This window comes from Mastigoproctus giganteus, chromosome 3 (assembly GCF_048544385.1).
Source record: "Mastigoproctus giganteus isolate SK-2022 chromosome 3, ASM4854438v1, whole genome shotgun sequence".
Taxonomy (NCBI): Eukaryota; Metazoa; Arthropoda; class Arachnida; order Uropygi; family Thelyphonidae; genus Mastigoproctus; species Mastigoproctus giganteus.
The window spans coordinates 101,492,894-101,520,240 of record NC_143577.1 but is presented as its reverse complement, the minus strand read 5'-3'; the positions used below and the strand labels follow the sequence as shown (position 1 = coordinate 101,520,240).

Below are 27,347 nucleotides of genomic sequence, written 5' to 3'. Positions count from 1 at the left end.
TTCCGACCCACCTAACACTGCTTCGATAGCATCATCAAACATTCTTGCACCCTTTCTATTTAAGTGTATCCCATCCCTGGGATACACTTAGAAGCAATCTCTCCTGTTAACAAGTACAGACTAGGCTGAAAAAAATTCTACCCCTTGAGCCTTGCACAATCTTTCCAGGGCCGAATTGATTGACAGGGCTCTCATCATATACTCCCTCCTATCGTGTCTGGGCAGAATTGCAGACACTTTCAATTTCCACCCTAATTCACGGCTTTTTTTTTCAACATTGACCTGTACTTGTTAAGTAATTTCTGCCGGTCTCCTACTCTTAATATCATTAGTGCCAACGTGTACAACTATATCACCTTTTGTGCCCTTAAAAGATGATATCCGCTCTACAACGTCATCAACCTTTGCTCCTGGCAGACATACCCTGGTCCTGTTCCAACTTAAACTTATCTTTTTTTAAATTTATATATTTCTTTCTTTATAAAAAGGTGTACAATATCTTTTTAATTTTGTGATCTATAATTGATGTTTACTTATTACCTCTATATAAAGAATAAAATTATTTTACATTGTGTATATATATAATTTGTATTATGAAATGTAATTTTTTGATTTCGATTCGTCTTTTTGTCCCCTACACCTCCTGCAAGTTTGTCGCACTGGTAGTGAAGCACCCTGTATATATAATATCAAAAATATATGTTATGTGATAATTATTACAATAATATAATTAGAAAAATTACATTTCATAATATAAATTATATATATACAGTGTATAATAATTTTATTCTTTATATAGAGGTATTAAGTAAACATCAATTATAGATCACAAAATTAAAAAGATATTGTACACCTTTTTATAAAGAAATAAATATATAAATTTAAAAAAGATAAGTTTAAGTAACTTAAATCCAAATTATGTGGCACCCATGGAATATTGTTGCGGCAACTCGGTTGAAAACCACTGATTTAATGTAACTGATTCCCATCCACCACTGCACCATTTTTATGTTTAGCTTCAACAATTGCTCTTCCACTTTTCTCAGTGGAAGAGCACTTTTCTTAGAGTTTGATAAATTTCTGGCATAACATTTCCTAAAAAAATTCCTCACATGTGACCATAGCAAAATACTTATTCAGTTTGTCAGTGACTTGAGCAGGATCATCCATAGTTAACTGTTACCATCAAGCATACCAATGTGGTTAACCCCCCCTTCTATTATTAATATAAATAAAGAAGTATTTGCTATTTTTCTTAGTATTCTTTGTTGTAGATGTTTCAAAATCTACCTAGGCTTACATAATGTCCTTTGTGATTGCAGACTAGTTTATATCTATCTATCATAGGTTTCTGTATCATCTAATAATTTATACGCATTCCATGCATTTATCCTGTGTGCCACAAATCCCATTTCAACCGACATCTGTTTAGTTCTAAGCCTTGAACAGTATTTTTTAGTTGGTATGAAAACGCTAGTAGCTTCTATGATTACTACCCTGAATGCTTTCCATTTTGAATTTGCTGTTGGTAACACCATCAGTTAATCACACTGTATATAATTTAAAATTATCTGAGACCATTGTAATCATTACCCTTACAAAAGCCCTACCATTTATGCTTGACAGTGGGTTTTTTACCTGCAGATTCTTAATGCATGAAGAATTGCTGCTGATAATCAGATCATGAATAGTTCTTCCTCTTGTTGCCTCTCTAACATGCTGCTGTATAAAATAGTCATCTAATACATCTATAAAAATCTGGCTAGTGTGTGATTAACCTATCCACAAGTTGCAATCAATATCCGGAAAATTTAAATCCTCTATTATAGGGCATCCTGATTTACTAGTGCACACTATATTTCTCTGTATAGTGGTTTGTTATATTCAACACAGTTATTACATGTATAACACACATACACACACACACTGATCTTATTTTCATTGCTTATGTCATGCCTCCATGGGTAGCCCACTTTGTGTAAATTCTCCCCACACCAGGTGGAAAAGACCTGAGTTCAAATCCAATCAGTGATGTGAGAAAATTTTATTTATTTATTATTATTTTTTTTCATGATGTGGCTGAGTCAGTCAGGTGAGGGTGGCATGGTTCTTCTCCCTGAAAGTGCCTAAAATCCTACAACAACAAATCAACGAGCTTGTGTCACAGCAAACTGATTCAACAACACACTGGCCACCCACATTGACTGGATGCATTGGTTTAGATTTAATTTGCTTCTTCACTAAGTGCCTCCTCCCTGCCCTGTTTGTCCTTTCTGTACACATTGTATTTGCCATATTCAACTCTGCATCTGTTATGTCTGAGTGCAGTCTGCATTTGATGACTGCAAATCAGTACTTCGAAGTCATTAAAATCATTTACAATTCCTAGCATTGGTGTACATGAAAGTTTACATGCACCTGTTTTTACTCTTTGTTACTATAACACAGCACATGTATTTACTTGTTTTACACTGGTGTGCAAAACTTAAGGACCAGTCAGGTTTTCACCTGTTGCTTCTCATAGGAGTGGTCTGGATATTATTATTATTATTATTATTATTAGCCATATAGTGCAAGGAAGCCTTAGGCTTATGCTGCACTAGCCAAAAAAAAATCCCGCATTACCTTGAGAGAGAGGGAAAGAGAAGGATGATGATATCCAGCTGAGGACCCTGGGTGTACCAAGCTCATACTCACCAGATGTGAGACCCTGGGGTTATGGGAAAAGCATACCAAAGGAACCTTGTGAGGTACAGAAATGATGAAGGAAACAACACCTACAAACAACGGAAACAAAATGGTACAGAGGGACTTTATTCAAAAATGGCAACATAGCACTAGCTGCCATGATACAGAAGCATTACTGCCAAAGATGGAACAAAGGGAAGAGGTGGTCCTCAGTAGGAGATATGGCCACCCCTAATGTTAGTGCATGCTTTTCACCACCTGTCCATACTTAACAATGTTGTTGATAAGTTCTTGCGGTAACATCATTCATTCCTCTGTCAGTTCCATCTTCAGGTCATGAACATTTTCTGGTGGGTGTAGACGTGCCTAGTGGCACATCAACACTCACCAGAAAATGTTCTTCTCTCGGGAGATTTTCCACCAGAAAATCTCCTCAGAGCTTCCCATATGTGTTCGATGGAATTTAGATTGGTCTAACACTCAGGCCAATCCACATGAACAATGTCCTCACTTTCCAAAAGCATATCAACAGCTGCAGTGCGATAGGGTGTGGCATTATCATCCATAACCACAAACTTGGGGCCAATGCCACCTCGGAACAGATGCACATGGGGAAGGATTACCTCAGTACAGTAGCATGCACCAGTTACAGTACTGCCTTCCAGTATCTGAAGTTGTGTACGTCCATCCCAGATAACGCCTACCCAGATGAGAACACCTCGACTGCCATATCGATCCCTTTCAGTGATGTTTGCGGGGTGATATCGTGTGCCAACCTCTCGCCAGATTAGCTAATGTCCAGAATTGTTATTGAGACTGAATCTACTCTCATCAGTAAAGAGTGCCTTAAGTAAAGATTTTGTGGTTGTAACCTTTAGAAATAGTGTTGGTCCTTAAGTTTTGCACACCAGTATATGATGATCCATAGCAGCGCCTGAAATGCCCTACACTTTGCTTTCCAGGATGCTGCACTTTTGAATAGAAGCAGTGCAAGAATCACATTTTCCTGCCTTTCTAGTTAATCTATTATTCTTTCATTGTTCCCAACCTCCAGCCAGCAGTTTATTGACCCACGTAATGCTGCCTTGATAGCATCACCAAATATTCTTGTACCCCTGCTATTTAAGTGTATCCCATCCTGTAAAAACAGTCTTTCCTGTTAATATGCACAGACCACATTAAGAAAAATTGTACTCCATGATCCTTGCAGTCTCTCCATGGCTGAATTAATTTACAAGGTTCTCAACATGTGCTCCCTTCTATTGTGTCTCTACAGAATTGTAAACATTTTCAAATTTAATCTTAGCATGCAACTTTTTCCCAACGTTGCCCTGTACTTGTTAAGTAAGTCCTTCGATCTCCTACTCTTAATATCATTAATGCCAGTGTGTATACAGTGTATCACCTTTCATGCCCATATAAGGAGATATTGTTTTAAAATATTTTTCTTTTTTTTTTTTGTCTGGTGTAGCAAAAGCCTGAAGCTTCATTTGCATATTTGGCTAATACTAAATTAAAAGAAATGAAAATTGAAAACTCGTGCTTATAATCTGCAAACTGCCTATCAAGAGTAAAGTGTCATGCAATCATTACAAATATTTTCAGTTGTTCTTGTGAAATGGTGTCTGTGATCTATTGGTTTCTTCTAAAATCTGCTAGTCACGTTCAGCAACCATCCACTTTGTATATGTTGTTAATCTCCTGAAAGTTGAGAAACAGTAATTTGAACCTAAGAGATTTCTTAAGTTCTCAATCCTTCCACACTAATGGGAAAAAGTGGTCTAATGTTTAGAACAAACAATGAGTTTTAGGCTTTCATAAAAAATTGGATTAAAACAAATACTGTGTCTGTGCAGGCATTTAAATTTTATTTGTATTTTATTGATATACAAACCTCGGTAATTTTAAAGGCTCTTATTGCACTTTCAGCTGCAGTATCATCCATGTCAAGACGAGACAGGGAAAAGGACAAATATGAACCCTCAAATCCTCAAAGAATACATACAATTATGCCACCAGAAGATGTGGTTGCTGGGAAGAAGTCTTTCTGGCCAGAATTGGAGATAACAGGCAAGGATGAAAAGCTTTATTACCCAGGTCTAGTGTTTTGGTTATGAATTCACTAATTTTCCAATATAATCAGTATACCTGCCTCATAGAACAAATTATGTTAAATTAAATAAATATGCAAAAGTAAACAAATTTTGCTCCTTGGATGGATTAAAACTTTTTGGCCTTGTCAAATTAAGTAATCTTATTGGAGAATCTGATTTCCTATAGGAAATTGGAGGTTCTGAAAACTAACAAATTTTGGACCTGTTGATTTGCTAGTTTTTGGGTTTTTTCAATTTTTGGATAATAAATCTAAACAAGTATGAATTGCCAGATTAAGTTTTCTGAATATATACAGGTAAAATAGATGATGCATTGGTAGCTTGCTTATTTTGCTATGTTGGGCACTTATTTTTTTGCAAATTCAGCATTATGGTTAATTATTTATTAACTGTATTATTTTATTCCTCTTTATTCTTTTTCTTTTCACCTTTGACTGAATCCACCAAAATGAGTTTTACAAACAATTGCTGATAGAATTTCTTTGATAATGTTCCATTAAAAAAAAAACAGTAGGCGCTGTTCATTGTAATTTGTTGTATGTCCATGTTTCTTCTTCTCCTATATGGCCTAACATATCCTGTATATAGGAGATAGAGAAATTAGCAAAAAAGTATATGATTGGCTACAAGAGGCATTCTCCATTTACTTCTGAATCCTTCTGTTAAGTTCCTATAGCTTATCACACAATTAAATGCAATATTAAAATATGGAGAAACAAAATTATATTTATTCACAAAAATGCATTTTAATTTTCCTCTTTAGGATGTTTGCCGCCACTTGATGCATATCTGTGTATTAGGGTGGTTTTTTAGCCAGATGGATTAAAAACCGCCTGACTTGAAGAACCATTTTCATCTGGATGTAAAACTTTGCCACAGTGAGGAAAAAAAAAAAACCCATAAAATTCTTATTCCCCTATCCAGATAAGAATTGACACTAAGCTTTTTCCATGTGTTGTAGAAAGACAGCAGTTGTAGCCCAGCAGTAAATTTCCTATACAAAGATGTGAGGTTTATTAATTCTCACATTGTAACTTGTTTGGAATTGAAGAGCTGGGAATGGGTTGTTTGCTGCTCTGTGTTGTGTGTGAGCAGTGTTAGAAGTCTTAAGATCATGTTTGGAGCAGTGTTAGAAGTCTTAAGATCATGTCGAAAGTCCGTAGACGACCAAATGTAGACTGCAGTTATTCATATATTAAATGCTATAGTGGAAAAGTAAACTGCCAGGTGAATTTTCGGAAGTGTTAAGTTATATAATTTAACCTTGGCTTGAATATAATCAGGAGAACCAGCTCATCATCCAACAAAGTGCTACTTGACAAAACACGTCTTGTGCTAACTGGGCTGTTGGGGGGGACAATCTTAAATATGCCTGGATTTCAGGCAGCCAGATGCTTTTTTGTGAAAACCCCAAACACGAGAGAGATTAGAAGCTGTAGTACTTAGTACCGTGCTTGTGGTTGGAGGTTGAGAAGACGAAAGAAGATAGACCAGAACTTCTGTAGACTGCAATTTTCAGGAAATACATATGAAGCAAGTTTGATCAGGAAACGGCAGTTGAATGAATAAACGAGGAAGATGAAAAGTTGGTTCTGTGAGTTTGAAGTTGGACAGTAAATGGATGTTGGCTGGTGGCGGCATGTATTCGGACTGTTTTGAAAGAGAGAGCTGGAATTATAGAAGCCAATTCAGGAGAACAGTGCCAATGGAAGTATCTGTAGAAAAGCATACAGCAGAAACAGTATGTCTATGAGACATTGAGTGGAGAGACTCTGTTAGAGAGGAATCATTAATTAACCTAACTGCCCTCTTCTGAATAGAATCTAGAAGCCTTATAGAGGTTTTGGGGGCACTGCCTCAGATGTAGGAACAATACTCCAAAGTAGGGAGGATTTGTGATTTGTACAGAGTGAACAGCCGTTTGGAATAAAAGTAACGCCCAGAGCGAAAGAGAAAAGCAAGTTTTCTAGATGCAGAGGAAGCAATATTTGTAATGTGCTTGTGCTGAGAGAGATTAGAAGTCAGGGTAATCCCCAAAAGGGATATATCATTTTGCCTAGAAATTAGAGTGTCACCAATAAACAAGCATAGGAGCAGAAGAATTCTTTTTGTGAGATATAAGACAAGAGGGAGTTTTAGAAGGATTGAAATCTACTAAGTTGTCTGTGCCCCACTGGAAAGTTACCTGGAGATCGGCATTTAAGGAATTGGTAGTGAATATTCGAGAAGTTGAAGCTGATCGAGCAGGTCAAGGTTTCTCAAATTGGAAAGCAATTTGCTATCATCTGCAAAACTGTGGATAGGATTTCCAGTCAATGCAAAAAGGTCATTAATATACAAGAGGAAAAGAGTAGGGGGAAAGAATTGAACCTTGGGGGACACCAGCATTAGTGGAAAAGTTAGAAGACAGAGAGCCATCTACAGTCACCCTCAGTGAGCGATCAGAGAGAAAACTGGATAACCAATTACAAAAAATAGTTGGCAAACCATAAAATGGAAGCTTGTTTAGAAGACCTTTATTCCAAACACAATCAAAAGCTTTTGAGATGTGAAGAGTAATTGCTTGTGTTTCGCCAAACTTTTCCATTGAATTTGTCCATAAATGAGTAACATAAGCCAGAATATCACCAGTGGATTGACACTGATGGAATCCATTCTGGCGATCGTTGACCAGTCGGAAGGTTTCTAGGTAGTTTAAGATTTGGCAGTTAACTGATTTCTCCATTACTTTAGAAAGAGTAGAAGTAATTGCAATGGGACGATAATTGGATGGGATGGATTTGTTACCATTTTTAGGAACTGGTCGGATATGAGCAAATTTCCAAGCAGAAGGAAAAACACCCTTGGAATAAGAAATTGAAAAAAGGCAGCAAAGAACAGGAGTAAGTTCAGGAGCACAGGTTTTGAGAACAAGTGGAGAAATACCATCAGGACCTGGAGCTTTCTTAGCATCAAGATTCGTCAAAATCCTTCTGATTTCCTATTGACGGAAGATCACAGGAGGCATTGAATGGAGCGTGTTGGGAATAATGGGGGATGTTTTACCAAGATCATTAATACACAAATTGGAAGAAAAATGGGATGCTAGCAAGTCAGCTTTATCCTAGGCTGAAGTGACAACAGAACCATCTGGTTTTGACAGAGATGGGCAAAAGTTGCAGCCAATAGGTTTGGCAAGAGACCAGAATACTTGGCTACCATTAGTGCAAGAAGCAAGTTTTCTGCTGCTTACCCTGTTCAAAATCTAGTATGGACTGATTAATAACTGCTCTACAATTGTTACGAGCTTTGGTGTAGGCAGAAAATGAAACTGAAGAATTGGAAACAAACCAATTACGATATGCAACATTCTTCTCTTGAACAGCTTTAGCAAATTTATTGGAAAACCAAGGTTTAGATAAAGGAAGAGATTTTAAAGTGGAGTGTGGTATAAAGGATTCCATTCCTACAAGAATAATTTCACTGACACATCTGAGGAAACGTTGACATCAGAAGTTTGAAGGCACCTCTGTAGCCAGGTGGGAAGGAGCAGCAGTGCGTAGCACACACTTCTTGATTAGACAGGGGTTCGAGCTCGTCACCACCAAATACGGAGGATGCGGAAAGGTCAGGGAATGACCACCGCATATTCCCGGAGCAATATGGCCTTAGTTGCTAATGCTCCTAAAAACCAAATAACAAACAACAAACAAGAAGTTTTGAAACAGTAATCTGACCAAGGAAAAGAAGAAAAGAAATCTCGCAGGTCATCCCATTTTGCATTCTTGTAATGCCAGAGGTTGGGAATAGCCACGAGATAAAGGCTCCATTGGAGAAGAGACAATCACCAAGTTGTGATCTGAGGTGCCTAAAGGACCCGTCACTTCGACCATGTACTTAGAAGGATTGTTTGTGACAAAAAGATCAAGCGTATTGGCTGTATGGGTAGGATTGTCCTATATTCTTGTAGGTAAATGAACAACCTGTTCAAGATCATTAGTAATTGCAAAAGCCTCAGCATCTTGACAGCTGGGTTGGTGTGACTAGAAACCTGAAGCCAACTGGAGTTGTGAACATTAAAGTCACCAAGGAAAATTACCTCACTGTTAGGAAAGTTTGACTGGAGAAAGTCAAGTTGCAAAGAGTGGAAGTGAAAGAATTCCAAGTGATTGGTGGAGTTGGGAGAACGGTAGAGACAACAGATGAATTTGACACAATGAGGTAGAGAGATTTTAAGCCAGAGAAGATCGAAGAGAGGAGATTCCAAATTACCAAGTCTCTGACAGGGAATATCAGAACAGACATATGCACAGGTACCACCGTTGAGGCGAAAGGAATCATACAGCGAATAATTTGGACATCTGAGAGATGAGCAGTAGTTGAATCAACCGATAACTGAGATTCTGTCAGAAAAAGTACATGTGGTTTGGCAAACTGCAAGTGGAAATGGACATAGTTGAGATTAGAATTGAGACCACGTATATTTGTGGAATGAACTAGTAAGTGTTTGGGAGGTTTAGATCTTTTCACAGATTAGCTTTCTCTATTAGTTTGACAATTCATGGTGTATTCAATGGTAAAAAAAAGTGGGGGGGGGCATGCTGTATGAAGTAATGAAATTTTTGCATATGGCATACACATGGTAAGAATATACCCAGATCCTTGAAATAACGTGGCTTTGAGAATGCCTCCCCGCATACACACTACTCGGACTCCCTCCAGTTACTAGCTTACAGAGTAGAGGTAGCAAGATTATACACTAGCTGATCTGGAAGCCTCCTAAAGAGTTACCAATAGGTTTGGTCCGGTGTACTAACTAGTGGCTGGCCTGCGAACACCGTTTTAGAGCTGTACCCTCAAAATGTAAATAATATTGGATCTCGCTATGATGTTAATCATAGCCTTAAAAGTCATCAGTCATACTGCATGATGGAAGAGATGGGGAAGGGTTGACCAAAACTTAGCTCTGTAGACTAAACATGGGTTCTACAACTTCAAGCCTCCAATAAGCAAAGTGGTGATATTGCACCGGTTGATGAGAGTCATCTACCACCTAGTATTGCCTGGTAACACAGAGAAGCACATTCCTCCATGTGATGTGGACGCCACCCCTCGACCCCTGCTTACCTTGGTTCAAACTTGGGTGGTCACCCACGGTGTGCTTGTGCATGGAGGTTATACCCAGGATTACTAACAGTCCCACCATCGTGAAGGTGCAAGCGGAGGATTTGGCTGTCACAGACTGTCTGGACTTTGCCAAAATTGGGTCCACTTGACTTGAATTCATCTTAATATCAGTTCCATCAGTGTTTTAGACTCCCTGGTAGCAAGTACAGCTTGTCTGGCATATCTGAGAGAATGTCTGTGACATCCTGAAGGACCAAATATTTTTATTTTTTATTGCAAAATCAATTCATTTCAGCGTCATGGTCCAGAAATCTTTTCCTACTAAAAGTACTACTTGATGACAAACTGGTTTCACAAATACAAATATTTTTAAGTTAAAAGATATTTTAACTTAATGGTTCCAAAAATTCGGTTGAAAACATGCTATTACTGAATTCTGTTTGAGCTTGTTGAATACTATTTATGAAAGAGGAAGTTGCCTTTGAAAAACTTCATTTTTGCTTTATCACTTTAAATTCTATAAAAATTATATATGTTTTATTCTTTACCTTTATAAGTGATATATTATATATATATATATATAGGTAGTTCTCGACTTTACGAGTAAATTCGTTCCTAGCGTGCACTTATAAAGCGAAAACTCGTAAAAGCGGTAATTTATTTCCCATAGATATAAGGTTAAATATAGGAGTTAACATTCTCAACAATGAAATTAGTTAGCTAATTAGTCTGTTTAAAGAATGATAGATTTATCCAAAGAAATGAAAACGTAGCCTGTTAAGTCAAGAAAATTATAATAATAGAGAAATTATTTATGACTTACAAATGTTAAAGAATGATTATTCTTCAACATCATTGACTAAATGCACACTCATTGATCACCCATATTGGCTCGGCACTCGTTGGTTTGTTGCACAAGGAGTCAACTTCTTCAGAAATGCTTCAAGAGGCACTTTTTTTCCAAGATTATCAATTTCAATAGTATGCATAAGCATTTTTTAATGGAACGCACAAATTGGAACTAACACAATTTGCAAGGAGTAACAAGTTTACGAAGCTTAAAAAAAAGAAATGAAGAGAAGATTCTGAAAATTCATTTATGTTTTTTATACGATTGAAGATTTCAGCAAAGAGGAAACACATTTCACCATAATTACATAAAAAAACCACAAAATTCCAGCTATCAGTATTTTCTCAAATGCAAGAAGATCGAGTTTACTACCCGTTTATAACTGCTTGCAGTAACAGAAAAGCCCAATAAATCAAAAAGTGCAAATTGTTTTTGTTTTATGTTCGTGACTTCCAGAAATGTACTTTAGAAAAATATCACAAAGCCGTTCAAAATTGGTTCTTATAACATATGATAACGATGAAAGTGTAGTGCGTTTAATGATTTCAATTGGTAACTAAATCAATTTACACTATAAAAAAGACCTTTTAAGAAGTTATGTGGAGAAAATTTCAACTTCCGAGGTTTTGGAACGAATTGCCAAAAAACAATGTGTTATATGTTCACATTACAATATTTTCACGATATGATGGAATGGATTAATATCGTAAAGCTGGGTACGCTGTATTGTATAGCTACGAGCATGGTTTGAAATGCGATATTTATGAATGTTTAACATTCATTTTTTGCAATTAATGTTCATATTTTAGATTTTGTTGATACTTTGAAGAAAAAAAAACTCGTAAACCTGGGAACTTGTAAAGCGAGAACTGCCTGTATATATATATATCCAAGTATGTAAAAAGCAAATAGGATAGTTAATTTATATCTATTTTGTAATATTATTTCTAATATATAATATTAATTCGTCACACATATATATATATATATATATATATATGTGTGACGAATTAATTTATAGTTTTATTAATTTTATTAATTAATTTATAGTTTTATTAATTTATAGAATTAATTTATAATTAGTTAATTTATATCTATTTTGTAATATTATTTCTAATATATAATATTAATTCGTCACATATATATATATATATATATAGGTAGTTCTCGACTTACTTGTTAATTCGTTCCTAGCACGTGCTCGTAAAGCAGGAATTTATTTCCCCTAGACAGAATGTTAAAAATAGGGGTTGAGTTATGAACAATGAAATTAGTTTGTTTAAACAATAATTCATTTATCCAACGAAATGAAAATGTAACCTGTAAAATGAAACAAATTATAATTATAGAGAAATTATTTATGACTTACAAATGTTAAAGAATGTTTATTCTTTATCATCATCGACTAAATGCACACTTGTTAATCACTCATTATTGGCTCGGCACTTGTTGGTTTGTTGCACAAGGAGTCATCTTCTTCAGAAATGGTTTAAGAGGCGTTTGTTTCCAAAAAAACCTTCTATTTTCTTTATAAATTTCAATAGCATGCATAAGATTTTTTAACGGAACGCACAAATTGCAACTAACACGATTCACACGGAGTAACAAGTTTATGAAGTTTAAAAAAAAAAAAGGAATGAAGAGAAGATTCTGAAAATGTATTTGTTTTTTATACGATTGAAGATTTCAGTGAAAGACAAACACATTTCACCATAATAACATAAAATCCCACACAATTCCAACTATCGGTATTTTCACAAATGCAATAACATCAAGTTTATAATTGCTTGCAGTAACAGAAAAGCCCAATAAACCGGAAAGTGCAAATTGATTTTATTGTTTTACTGGCCATTGACTTCCAGAAATGTGCTTTAGAAAAATATCACAAAGCTATTCAAAATTGGTTCTTATAACATATAATAACAATGAAAGTGTAGTGCATTTAATGATTTGAATTGGTAACTAATACAATTTACGCTATAAAAATGACCTTTTATGGGGTTATATAGCTAAAATTTGAACTTCCGAGGTCGATGAATGAATTACCAAAAAACATTGTGTTATTCAGTTCACATGAAATTTTCACGATTTGATGGTAACGAATTAATATCGTAAAGCGGGGTACACTGTATTGTATAGCTACGTGCGTGGTTTGAAATGCGGTATTTATGAATGTTTAAAAATTAATTTTTTGCAATTAATGTTCATATTTTCAATTTTGTTGATACTTGATACTTGAAAGAAAAAAAACTTGTAAACCCAGGAACTTGTAAAACAAGAACTGCCTGTAATTAAGTTTGAATTCAGTTTAATATGATGGAAAAATGCATACATATGAAATAGTAGAGAAAACAATGTGCCAGAACTAATAGAAAGAGTAAAGTAAGAAAAAGAATAGAATATGGTGAAAAAGGAAAAGAATGTGAAGAACCTAAAAATATGTGTTTAATTACCTGAAGTTAAAGGTTGAATCAGAGCCAATTAAAAGGTGAGAAGCTTTAAGAGAAAAATAATGATTAATAAATTGATTAATAATTTGAAAAGAGAAATAGCAAGCATCTCGAAGGTGGGAAAATAATATAATGAAATAAAAAACTAAGGGAAAGAAAAAGTTTGTTGCAAACTATAGAGCATTGGTACATGAATCAAGTATTTCATCAGGTGACTACACCTGATTCTGTACCAAATTACTGCAGTTCTTTACATACACTTATGGTTATGGAAGATAAAAAAATTAAAGGGAAGCTCTAAGGAGATTAAAAAAAAAGTATGTATATATATGTATGTGTGTGTATATATATATATATATGTGGAATATGAAAACAAAGATGTGGAAAAACAGGAAAAATAAGGAAAAACAAGGAAAAAACAGTACGTGCACCTGAATGCGCAAAGCAGCAAAACAGGATACATGTATATAAATAAGATAAAATATAGAAAATAAAATAAAAATAGATGGAGAAGTTATTAAACACAAAATGCCGAACCTAGTTGAAGAAAAAAAAAAAGAGAAAAAGAATGTTAAGATCCTATAAAAAAAAAAAAAAAATAAAAAAATAAAATAAAATAAAAAATAATAATAATTATTAAGTAGAATTAAATCCGAATTAATGCCGAATTAACAGGCCAATTATATGTACAAAAGCTGAAAGAAAAAGAGGGAGGGTGATAGAGATAAAAATTATAAAATAAAAATTAAAAATTAAAAATTAAAAATTGGTACATAGATCAGGTATTTCATCAGGGGGCTACACCTGATCATGTACCAAACACTGTGTTTCTATGCAAACTCATGCTGATGGAGAAGCTGAAGAAATGAAAAGTAAATAAAAAAAAAAAAATAAAAATAAAAAAAAAAAAATAAAAAATAAGAAATTTTTTATATATCTCCATAAACATGAGTGAGGTAGCCCCAACGCAGTGTATTTAGATTAATAAATTAAGTAACGTAGTGTAACCGCAAATGCAGTGTATTTAGATTAATAAATTAAGTAACGTAGTGTAACCGCAGTGTATTTAGATTAAAAATTAAGAAAATTGAGTAACGCAAACGCAGTGTATTTAGATTAAAAAATTAAAAAATTACGTAACGCAGTGTATTTGGAAATAAATTGAGTCGATAGTATGTAATAAATAAATAAATAACAAGGTAGCGGTATAGAAAAAGGAAGCAATGCAAGGTAGGGGAGGGAAAAGAAGTTAAAAATACAGAGGCGAAGATAGTGAGAATGAGGAAAGTGAGAATGTCCGAATCACCCTCGTATTACACTAATAGTTCAACGGACGGAAAGACGAAGAGTAGAAAGTAGAAAGAAGTAAAGCGAAGGAAAAGAGTTTAAAGGATACTAGGCAAGCTGGGGATGTAAGTACCCAACCTCATAGAGAGGGCCTTGGCTGTGAGAGTGTTAGTAGAAGTGGAAATTAATACCGCTAGCTTGTATTGTATATTTTACGAAATAAAATAAAATAAAAAATATGAAAAGGAAGAAAATTAAATACCTATGATAGTTGGCAGAAACGAGTTGAGTGAAATATAATTAAGAAATGACAATAAAATATGCGATCATGATTAATAAGGTACAATTACGCGAATATGATTAATAAGAATGGAATGCAAACAGAGGGAAAACTATGACAACGATGGTGGAGTTGCTCAGAAGAGAAGAACTATGGGAGCCCTCTGTGGTCAAAATAAAATAGAGAAAATAAGATTGGACATAAGTAATTATTGATATTAAATTATGAAAATGAAAAGAAAACTTCTTCAGCTTCTCCATCAGCATGAGTTTGCATAGAAACACAGTGTTTGGTACATGATCAGGTGTAGCCCCCTGATGAAATACCTGATCTATGTACCAATTTTTAATTTTTAATTTTTAATTTTTATTTTATAATTTTTATCTCTATCACCCTCCCTCTTTTTCTTTCAGCTTTTGTACATATAATTGGCCTGTTAATTCGGCATTAATTCGGATTTAATTCTACTTAATAATTATTATTATTTTTTATTTTATTTTATTTATTTATTTTTTTTTTTTTTTATAGGATCTTAACATTCTTTTTCTCTTTTTTTTTTTTCTTCAACTAGGTTCGGCATTTTGTGTTTAATAACTTCTCCATCTATTTTTATTTTATTTTCTATATTTTATCTTATTTATATACATGTATCCTGTTTTGCTGCTTTGCGCATTCAGGTGCACGTACTGTTTTTTCCTTGTTTTTCCTTATTTTTCCTGTTTTTCCACATCTTTGTTTTCATATTCCACGTATTTCATTTAATTTTAGCTATCTGCAGCTTTGCGCGTGGCTACTTTTAAATGCAACCCCCACTCCTTACTTTTAAATGCAACCCCCACTCCTTCCCTTTAGATGGATTCGTTGCTAACACAATTTGCCCTATTTAATTTTTACCCCACTTGTCATGCACTACGTCTCTTTAAACAATACGGCGAGTCAGCACTGTGTTGCCCCTAGTTCAGCTAGAAAACGTGTTGCGCTACATCCCACTCCTGAGGATGTAGTGTTAAATATTAAACAGGAGAATCGTTCCCCTAACCCTAACCAACCTGAGTACATTACACATATTTTAAACCAAAATTTATTTTTTCAAAAATGTTTAGATAAACGATGTCTCACTTGTCCCATGATGGATAACTCCGAATCCAAATCTAACTCTGTTTATCCTCCTTTTTGTAAAACTAAAAATGTCATATATTTGCTCACATGCAATATTTGCAATGTTAAATACGTAGGACAAACCACAAATTCTCTTAATATTAGAATCAATGGGCACAGATCCAAAAGTAAAAATCTTTTACTTGATAACATTTTAGATACTGAAATAGAACTTTTCCATTTTCACCACCATGGCTTCAACAACGTTAAAATTAAAATACTTGCCATTATCAATGACAACGTTCTTCGTGATTATTATGAGAATCTATTTATGTGCACTTATAAATCTTTATATCCCTACGGCCTAAACAATAGATTTTTTAACAAAACTCTTTTAAGCAATGGTTGTTTAAACACCAGCCACTGCATTTACAATTTATTCCATCTTAGTCATTTCTTCAATAACAATAAGCGTAGATACAAACGTGGAAATAAATCAAATCGTCATCATAGGCATATTCGGCACAATTTTCGTAATATTATTAGCTCCTGGGACAATACCATTCTTGACGTACACAACATTTCTCTTTTTCTCTTTAATATTAAAAACTCTATACTAAAAGCCTTAACTTTATTTATTAGCAATTTTAAATGTAAAAATATTCAACTTAAGCATATTATTTTAGACATCTCTCTCTTTAGACTAGGTCGCATTACTACATACAGTAATGAATACTGTACTATTAAATTTACTCATAGTTGGTTCGATAAAATTCCTTGGCATTATTTACTTAATAATCATAATAATTTTCTCCCATTTTATAATAATTTCAAGTTCAAGATCCATCACTGCTTCAACTATGAATCTCCTATTGGACTTAAAATTTGTAATTATAAAACTCTAGCTACTAATTTAGGCAACTTACATGCTTTAGATCTTCCATGTCACTGTGATGATCCCATATATGCTCCTTACGTTGATCAATATCATAAACATATTATTACTGGTAACCTGGACATTATTAACAACATTCCACTAAAGTCCGCTATGGAAAAAGGTTTTAAATTCAGACCAGTCCATAAGGCCAACCTCAATAATATATATAAAGATATTTATCTGAATATCTTGAATTTTTGCAACAAGTTAGCATATAAATATACAATACCACACGAAGCTTTCTATAATTGGATAAATGTCACATTTCAAGACATTAAAAAAATTATTTCTAAAACTTACTACCTTTATAATAATTCGCATACCAAGTATTTTAACCTGAAAAAAGCCATCTCAGATTTACAACAAAAATTTATCATCACTCCGGTAGATAAGGCTTCTAATAACTTTGCTATCTTCTGCAAGCAATTTTATTACACCACCCTCAAAAATGAAGTAGAAAGTAGTTCCACCTTTTCACGCTGTAATCTCGGCATTAATACCATCATCAAAAAAATTATAGCTTTGCATAAAAAATTGCATACCAAAATTCGCAATTCTACTTTGCCTTTCTTGTATATGATAGCCAAATTCCATAAACATCCAGTTGGCTTCAGATTCATCACTAGTGCCAAAAAAAGTGGCTGTTATCATCCAGGTAAACAATTTTTCAAATTGTTAACTACTATCCTTATTAATATCCCTACCACTTGGATCATTAACAACAACCACAGTATTATTAAAATTTTTAATTCCAATGCATATTCCAGCATATTTAGTATTGAAACATATGACTTCACCAACTTATTTACCTCCTTACCGCATCACCTAATTGTTAATGTACTTCATCAATTGTTCCTCAAATACAAAAACGTTATATCAACAGATGAGGTTACTTGGAATAACTACATCAACCTCTGTATCCTAAACAATTACATCCACGATGGTAAATATGCTTATAAACAATCCATAGGAGTTCCCATGGGTTCACAAATTTCTAGCATAGTATCTAATCTATTTCTCCATTATTACGAACATCTATTTATTGATAACAACCCGAACCTTAATTTTTATGCATTCCGCTATGTTGATGACATTCTTATTCTCAACATTCATTTTGAAAATATTGCTAAATCCATATATCCAACTGAACTCACTCTCAATAAAGAAAACTTTGGCAACCAGCATGCAAATTTTTTGGATTTAAGTATTACTTTAAATAGTCCTCCTCTCCGTCATAATTTGGAACTATTTGACAAAAGAAGCGAATTTAATTTTAATATTATCTATTTAACAAATTGGAACTCGAATATTTCGATTAAGGTTCATAAAAATATAATCTACACACAAATTATCCGTTTAGCTAATATTAGTAGCAATCAATCACTTTTCGCTGGTGCTTTGAATGATCTCTATACCAAACTTCGCAATAATGACATTCCTATTAATTTCTTAAATTTTATTATAAAAAATCTCTCTGATTTCATTAAAGAAAAATTCGGTTTCACCATGTTCCACCTTGATTAGGGTTAATTCGATACTTGTATAGTTGTATAGTTGTACATTTGAATGGTGGTATTTCCACCACTTGGAAAGTGATCACACATAATGACTTCTATTATAACTTCTATTAGAACGATGTTCGTGTTCTTTCACTTCCTAAGTTTTCTTTTCATTTTCGTAATTTAATATCAATAATTACTTATGTCCAATCTTATTTTCTCTATTTTATTTTGACCACAGAGGGCTCCCATAGTTCTTCTCTTCTGAGCAACTCCACCATCGTTGTCATAGTTTTCCCTCTGTTTGCATTCCATTCTTATTAATCATATTCGCGTAATTGTACCTTATTAATCATGATCGCATATTTTATTGTCATTTCTTAATTATATTTCACTCAACTCGTTTCTGCCAACTATCATAGGTATTTAATTTTCTTCCTTTTCATATTTTTTATTTTATTTTATTTCGTAAAATATACAATACAAGCTAGCGGTATTAATTTCCACTTCTACTAACACTCTCACAGCCAAGGCCCTCTCTATGAGGTTGGGTACTTACATCCCCAGCTTGCCTAGTATCCTTTAAACTCTTTTCCTTCGCTTTACTTCTTTCTACTTTCTACTCTTCGTCTTTCCGTCCGTTGAACTATTAGTGTAATACGAGGGTGATTCGGACATTCTCACTTTCCTCATTCTCACTATCTTCGCCTCTGTATTTTTAACTTCTTTTCCCTCCCCTACCTTGCATTGCTTCCTTTTTCTATACCGCTACCTTGTTATTTATTTATTTATTACATACTATCGACTCAATTTATTTCCAAATACACTGCGTTACGTAATTTTTTAATTTTTTAATCTAAATACACTGCGTTTGCGTTACTCAATTTTCTTAATTTTTAATCTAAATACACTGCGGTTACACTACGTTACTTAATTTATTAATCTAAATACACTGCATTTGCGGTTACACTACGTTACTTAATTTATTAATCTAAATACACTGCGTTGGGGCTACCTCACTCATGTTTATGGAGATATATAAAAAATTTCTTATTTTTTATTTTTTTTTTTTATTTTATTTTTTTTTTTTTTTTTTTTTTTTTTATTTACTTTTCATTTCTTCAGCTTCTCCATCAGCATGAGTTTGCATAGAAACACAGTGTTTGGTACATGATCAGGTGTAGCCCCCTGATGAAATACCTGATCTATGTACCAATTTTTAATTTTTAATTTTTAATTTTTATTTTATAATTTTTATCTCTATCACCCTCCCTCTTTTTCTTTCAGCTTTTGTACATATAATTGGCCTGTTAATTCGGCATTAATTCGGATTTAATTCTACTTAATAATTATTATTATTTTTTATTTTATTTTATTTTTTTTTTTTTTTTTTTTTTTTTTTTTTTTATAGGATCTTAACATTCTTTTTCTCTTTTTTTTTTCTTCAACTAGGTTCGGCATTTTGTGTTTAATAACTTCTCCATCTATTTTTATTTTATTTTCTATATTTTATCTTATTTATATACATGTATCCTGTTTTGCTGCTTTGCGCATTCAGGTGCACGTACTGTTTTTTCCTTGTTTTTCCTTATTTTTCCTGTTTTTCCACATCTTTGTTTTCATATTCCACGTATTTCATTTAATTTTAGCTATCTGCAGCTTTGCGCGTGGCTACTTTTAAATGCAACCCCCACTCCTTACTTTTAAATGCAACCCCCACTCCTTCCCTTTAGATGGATTCGTTGCTAACACAATTTGCCCTATTTAATTTTTACCCCACTTGTCATGCACTACGTCTCTTTAAACAATACGGCGAGTCAGCACTGTGTTGCCCCTAGTTCAGCTAGAAAACGTGTTGCGCTACATCCCACTCCTGAGGATGTAGTGTTAAATATTAAACAGGAGAATCGTTCCCCTAACCCTAACCAACCTGAGTACATTACACATATTTTAAACCAAAATTTATTTTTTCAAAAATGTTTAGATAAACGATGTCTCACTTGTCCCATGATGGATAACTCCGAATCCAAATCTAACTCTGTTTATCCTCCTTTTTGTAAAACTAAAAATGTCATATATTTGCTCACATGCAATATTTGCAATGTTAAATACGTAGGACAAACCACAAATTCTCTTAATATTAGAATCAATGGGCACAGATCCAAAAGTAAAAATCTTTTACTTGATAACATTTTAGATACTGAAATAGAACTTTTCCATTTTCACCACCATGGCTTCAACAACGTTAAAATTAAAATACTTGCCATTATCAATGACAACGTTCTTCGTGATTATTATGAGAATCTATTTATGTGCACTTATAAATCTTTATATCCCTACGGCCTAAACAATAGATTTTTTAACAAAACTCTTTTAAGCAATGGTTGTTTAAACACCAGCCACTGCATTTACAATTTATTCCATCTTAGTCATTTCTTCAATAACAATAAGCGTAGATACAAACGTGGAAATAAATCAAATCGTCATCATAGGCATATTCGGCACAATTTTCGTAATATTATTAGCTCCTGGGACAATACCATTCTTGACGTACACAACATTTCTCTTTTTCTCTTTAATATTAAAAACTCTATACTAAAAGCCTTAACTTTATTTATTAGCAATTTTAAATGTAAAAATATTCAACTTAAGCATATTATTTTAGACATCTCTCTCTTTAGACTAGGTCGCATTACTACATACAGTAATGAATACTGTACTATTAAATTTACTCATAGTTGGTTCGATAAAATTCCTTGGCATTATTTACTTAATAATCATAATAATTTTCTCCCATTTTATAATAATTTCAAGTTCAAGATCCATCACTGCTTCAACTATGAATCTCCTATTGGACTTAAAATTTGTAATTATAAAACTCTAGCTACTAATTTAGGCAACTTACATGCTTTAGATCTTCCATGTCACTGTGATGATCCCATATATGCTCCTTACGTTGATCAATATCATAAACATATTATTACTGGTAACCTGGACATTATTAACAACATTCCACTAAAGTCCGCTATGGAAAAAGGTTTTAAATTCAGACCAGTCCATAAGGCCAACCTCAATAATATATATAAAGATATTTATCTGAATATCTTGAATTTTTGCAACAAGTTAGCATATAAATATACAATACCACACGAAGCTTTCTATAATTGGATAAATGTCACATTTCAAGACATTAAAAAAATTATTTCTAAAACTTACTACCTTTATAATAATTCGCATACCAAGTATTTTAACCTGAAAAAAGCCATCTCAGATTTACAACAAAAATTTATCATCACTCCGGTAGATAAGGCTTCTAATAACTTTGCTATCTTCTGCAAGCAATTTTATTACACCACCCTCAAAAATGAAGTAGAAAGTAGTTCCACCTTTTCACGCTGTAATCTCGGCATTAATACCATCATCAAAAAAATTATAGCTTTGCATAAAAAATTGCATACCAAAATTCGCAATTCTACTTTGCCTTTCTTGTATATGATAGCCAAATTCCATAAACATCCAGTTGGCTTCAGATTCATCACTAGTGCCAAAAAAAGTGGCTGTTATCATCCAGGTAAACAATTTTTCAAATTGTTAACTACTATCCTTATTAATATCCCTACCACTTGGATCATTAACAACAACCACAGTATTATTAAAATTTTTAATTCCAATGCATATTCCAGCATATTTAGTATTGAAACATATGACTTCACCAACTTATTTACCTCCTTACCGCATCACCTAATTGTTAATGTACTTCATCAATTGTTCCTCAAATACAAAAACGTTATATCAACAGATGAGGTTACTTGGAATAACTACATCAACCTCTGTATCCTAAACAATTACATCCACGATGGTAAATATGCTTATAAACAATCCATAGGAGTTCCCATGGGTTCACAAATTTCTAGCATAGTATCTAATCTATTTCTCCATTATTACGAACATCTATTTATTGATAACAACCCGAACCTTAATTTTTATGCATTCCGCTATGTTGATGACATTCTTATTCTCAACATTCATTTTGAAAATATTGCTAAATCCATATATCCAACTGAACTCACTCTCAATAAAGAAAACTTTGGCAACCAGCATGCAAATTTTTTGGATTTAAGTATTACTTTAAATAGTCCTCCTCTCCGTCATAATTTGGAACTATTTGACAAAAGAAGCGAATTTAATTTTAATATTATCTATTTAACAAATTGGAACTCGAATATTTCGATTAAGGTTCATAAAAATATAATCTACACACAAATTATCCGTTTAGCTAATATTAGTAGCAATCAATCACTTTTCGCTGGTGCTTTGAATGATCTCTATACCAAACTTCGCAATAATGACATTCCTATTAATTTCTTAAATTTTATTATAAAAAATCTCTCTGATTTCATTAAAGAAAAATTCGGTTTCACCATGTTCCACCTTGATTAGGGTTAATTCGATACTTGTATAGTTGTATAGTTGTACATTTGAATGGTGGTATTTCCACCACTTGGAAAGTGATCACACATAATGACTTCTATTATAACTTCTATTAGAACGATGTTCGTGTTCTTTCACTTCCTAAGTTTTCTTTTCATTTTCGTAATTTAATATCAATAATTACTTATGTCCAATCTTATTTTCTCTATTTTATTTTGACCACAGAGGGCTCCCATAGTTCTTCTCTTCTGAGCAACTCCACCATCGTTGTCATAGTTTTCCCTCTGTTTGCATTCCATTCTTATTAATCATATTCGCGTAATTGTACCTTATTAATCATGATCGCATATTTTATTGTCATTTCTTAATTATATTTCACTCAACTCGTTTCTGCCAACTATCATAGGTATTTAATTTTCTTCCTTTTCATATTTTTTATTTTATTTTATTTCGTAAAATATACAATACAAGCTAGCGGTATTAATTTCCACTTCTACTAACACTCTCACAGCCAAGGCCCTCTCTATGAGGTTGGGTACTTACATCCCCAGCTTGCCTAGTATCCTTTAAACTCTTTTCCTTCGCTTTACTTCTTTCTACTTTCTACTCTTCGTCTTTCCGTCCGTTGAACTATTAGTGTAATACGAGGGTGATTCGGACATTCTCACTTTCCTCATTCTCACTATCTTCGCCTCTGTATTTTTAACTTCTTTTCCCTCCCCTACCTTGCATTGCTTCCTTTTTCTATACCGCTACCTTGTTATTTATTTATTTATTACATACTATCGACTCAATTTATTTCCAAATACACTGCGTTACGTAATTTTTTAATTTTTTAATCTAAATACACTGCGTTTGCGTTACTCAATTTTCTTAATTTTTAATCTAAATACACTGCGGTTACACTACGTTACTTAATTTATTAATCTAAATACACTGCATTTGCGGTTACACTACGTTACTTAATTTATTAATCTAAATACACTGCGTTGGGGCTACCTCACTCATGTTTATGGAGATATATAAAAAATTTCTTATTTTTTATTTTTTTTTTTTATTTTATTTTTTTTTTTTTTTTTTTTTTTTTTTTATTTACTTTTCATTTCTTCAGCTTCTCCATCAGCATGAGTTTGCATAGAAACACAGTGTTTGGTACATGATCAGGTGTAGCCCCCTGATGAAATACCTGATCTATGTACCAATTTTTAATTTTTAATTTTTAATTTTTATTTTATAATTTTTATCTCTATCACCCTCCCTCTTTTTCTTTCAGCTTTTGTACATATAATTGGCCTGTTAATTCGGCATTTAATTCTACTTAATAATTATTATTATTTTTTATTTTATTTTATTTTTTTTTTTTTTTTTTTTTTATAGGATCTTAACATTCTTTTTCTCTTTTTTTTTTCTTCAACTAGGTTCGGCATTTTGTGTTTAATAACTTCTCCATCTATTTTTATTTTATTTTCTATATTTTATCTTATTTATATACATGTATCCTGTTTTGCTGCTTTGCGCATTCAGGTGCACGTACTGTTTTTTCCTTGTTTTTCCTTATTTTTCCTGTTTTTCCACATCTTTGTTTTCATATTCCACGTATTTCATTTAATTTTAGCTATCTGCAGCTTTGCGCGTGGCTACTTTTAAATGCAACCCCCACTCCTTACTTTTAAATGCAACCCCCACTCCTTCCCTTTAGATGGATTCGTTGCTAACACAATTTGCCCTATTTAATTTTTACCCCACTTGTCATGCACTACGTCTCTTTAAACAATACGGCGAGTCAGCACTGTGTTGCCCCTAGTTCAGCTAGAAAACGTGTTGCGCTACATCCCACTCCTGAGGATGTAGTGTTAAATATTAAACAGGAGAATCGTTCCCCTAACCCTAACCAACCTGAGTACATTACACATATTTTAAACCAAAATTTATTTTTTCAAAAATGTTTAGATAAACGATGTCTCACTTGTCCCATGATGGATAACTCCGAATCCAAATCTAACTCTGTTTATCCTCCTTTTTGTAAAACTAAAAATGTCATATATTTGCTCACATGCAATATTTGCAATGTTAAATACGTAGGACAAACCACAAATTCTCTTAATATTAGAATCAATGGGCACAGATCCAAAAGTAAAAATCTTTTACTTGATAACATTTTAGATACTGAAATAGAACTTTTCCATTTTCACCACCATGGCTTCAACAACGTTAAAATTAAAATACTTGCCATTATCAATGACAACGTTCTTCGTGATTATTATGAGAATCTATTTATGTGCACTTATAAATCTTTATATCCCTACGGCCTAAACAATAGATTTTTTAACAAAACTCTTTTAAGCAATGGTTGTTTAAACACCAGCCACTGCATTTACAATTTATTCCATCTTAGTCATTTCTTCAATAACAATAAGCGTAGATACAAACGTGGAAATAAATCAAATCGTCATCATAGGCATATTCGGCACAATTTTCGTAATATTATTAGCTCCTGGGACAATACCATTCTTGACGTACACAACATTTCTCTTTTTCTCTTTAATATTAAAAACTCTATACTAAAAGCCTTAACTTTATTTATTAGCAATTTTAAATGTAAAAATATTCAACTTAAGCATATTATTTTAGACATCTCTCTCTTTAGACTAGGTCGCATTACTACATACAGTAATGAATACTGTACTATTAAATTTACTCATAGTTGGTTCGATAAAATTCCTTGGCATTATTTACTTAATAATCATAATAATTTTCTCCCATTTTATAATAATTTCAAGTTCAAGATCCATCACTGCTTCAACTATGAATCTCCTATTGGACTTAAAATTTGTAATTATAAAACTCTAGCTACTAATTTAGGCAACTTACATGCTTTAGATCTTCCATGTCACTGTGATGATCCCATATATGCTCCTTACGTTGATCAATATCATAAACATATTATTACTGGTAACCTGGACATTATTAACAACATTCCACTAAAGTCCGCTATGGAAAAAGGTTTTAAATTCAGACCAGTCCATAAGGCCAACCTCAATAATATATATAAAGATATTTATCTGAATATCTTGAATTTTTGCAACAAGTTAGCATATAAATATACAATACCACACGAAGCTTTCTATAATTGGATAAATGTCACATTTCAAGACATTAAAAAAATTATTTCTAAAACTTACTACCTTTATAATAATTCGCATACCAAGTATTTTAACCTGAAAAAAGCCATCTCAGATTTACAACAAAAATTTATCATCACTCCGGTAGATAAGGCTTCTAATAACTTTGCTATCTTCTGCAAGCAATTTTATTACACCACCCTCAAAAATGAAGTAGAAAGTAGTTCCACCTTTTCACGCTGTAATCTCGGCATTAATACCATCATCAAAAAAATTATAGCTTTGCATAAAAAATTGCATACCAAAATTCGCAATTCTACTTTGCCTTTCTTGTATATGATAGCCAAATTCCATAAACATCCAGTTGGCTTCAGATTCATCACTAGTGCCAAAAAAAGTGGCTGTTATCATCCAGGTAAACAATTTTTCAAATTGTTAACTACTATCCTTATTAATATCCCTACCACTTGGATCATTAACAACAACCACAGTATTATTAAAATTTTTAATTCCAATGCATATTCCAGCATATTTAGTATTGAAACATATGACTTCACCAACTTATTTACCTCCTTACCGCATCACCTAATTGTTAATGTACTTCATCAATTGTTCCTCAAATACAAAAACGTTATATCAACAGATGAGGTTACTTGGAATAACTACATCAACCTCTGTATCCTAAACAATTACATCCACGATGGTAAATATGCTTATAAACAATCCATAGGAGTTCCCATGGGTTCACAAATTTCTAGCATAGTATCTAATCTATTTCTCCATTATTACGAACATCTATTTATTGATAACAACCCGAACCTTAATTTTTATGCATTCCGCTATGTTGATGACATTCTTATTCTCAACATTCATTTTGAAAATATTGCTAAATCCATATATCCAACTGAACTCACTCTCAATAAAGAAAACTTTGGCAACCAGCATGCAAATTTTTTGGATTTAAGTATTACTTTAAATAGTCCTCCTCTCCGTCATAATTTGGAACTATTTGACAAAAGAAGCGAATTTAATTTTAATATTATCTATTTAACAAATTGGAACTCGAATATTTCGATTAAGGTTCATAAAAATATAATCTACACACAAATTATCCGTTTAGCTAATATTAGTAGCAATCAATCACTTTTCGCTGGTGCTTTGAATGATCTCTATACCAAACTTCGCAATAATGACATTCCTATTAATTTCTTAAATTTTATTATAAAAAATCTCTCTGATTTCATTAAAGAAAAATTCGGTTTCACCATGTTCCACCTTGATTAGGGTTAATTCGATACTTGTATAGTTGTATAGTTGTACATTTGAATGGTGGTATTTCCACCACTTGGAAAGTGATCACACATAATGACTTCTATTATAACTTCTATTAGAACGATGTTCGTGTTCTTTCACTTCCTAAGTTTTCTTTTCATTTTCGTAATTTAATATCAATAATTACTTATGTCCAATCTTATTTTCTCTATT

General features: G+C 32.9%; 1 protein-coding gene across 3 annotated transcripts in view; it reads left to right on the top strand.

The window, feature by feature from the left end:
* twin (CCR4-NOT transcription complex subunit 6-like twin) overlaps nt 1-27,347 on the top strand; it is a 447,613-nt gene that overhangs the window by 90,998 nt on the left and 329,268 nt on the right. For 2 of the 3 annotated variants that reach the window (XM_090370608.1, XM_090370610.1), the window contains exon 3: nt 4,618-4,785. In XM_090370608.1, coding sequence (XP_090226734.1) covers nt 4,632-4,785 — 154 coding nt within the window. In that variant the 5' untranslated portion in view covers nt 4,618-4,631. The remainder of the gene's footprint in view (nt 1-4,617; nt 4,786-27,347) is intronic. The other variant, XM_090370609.1, reaches the window with a different exon arrangement.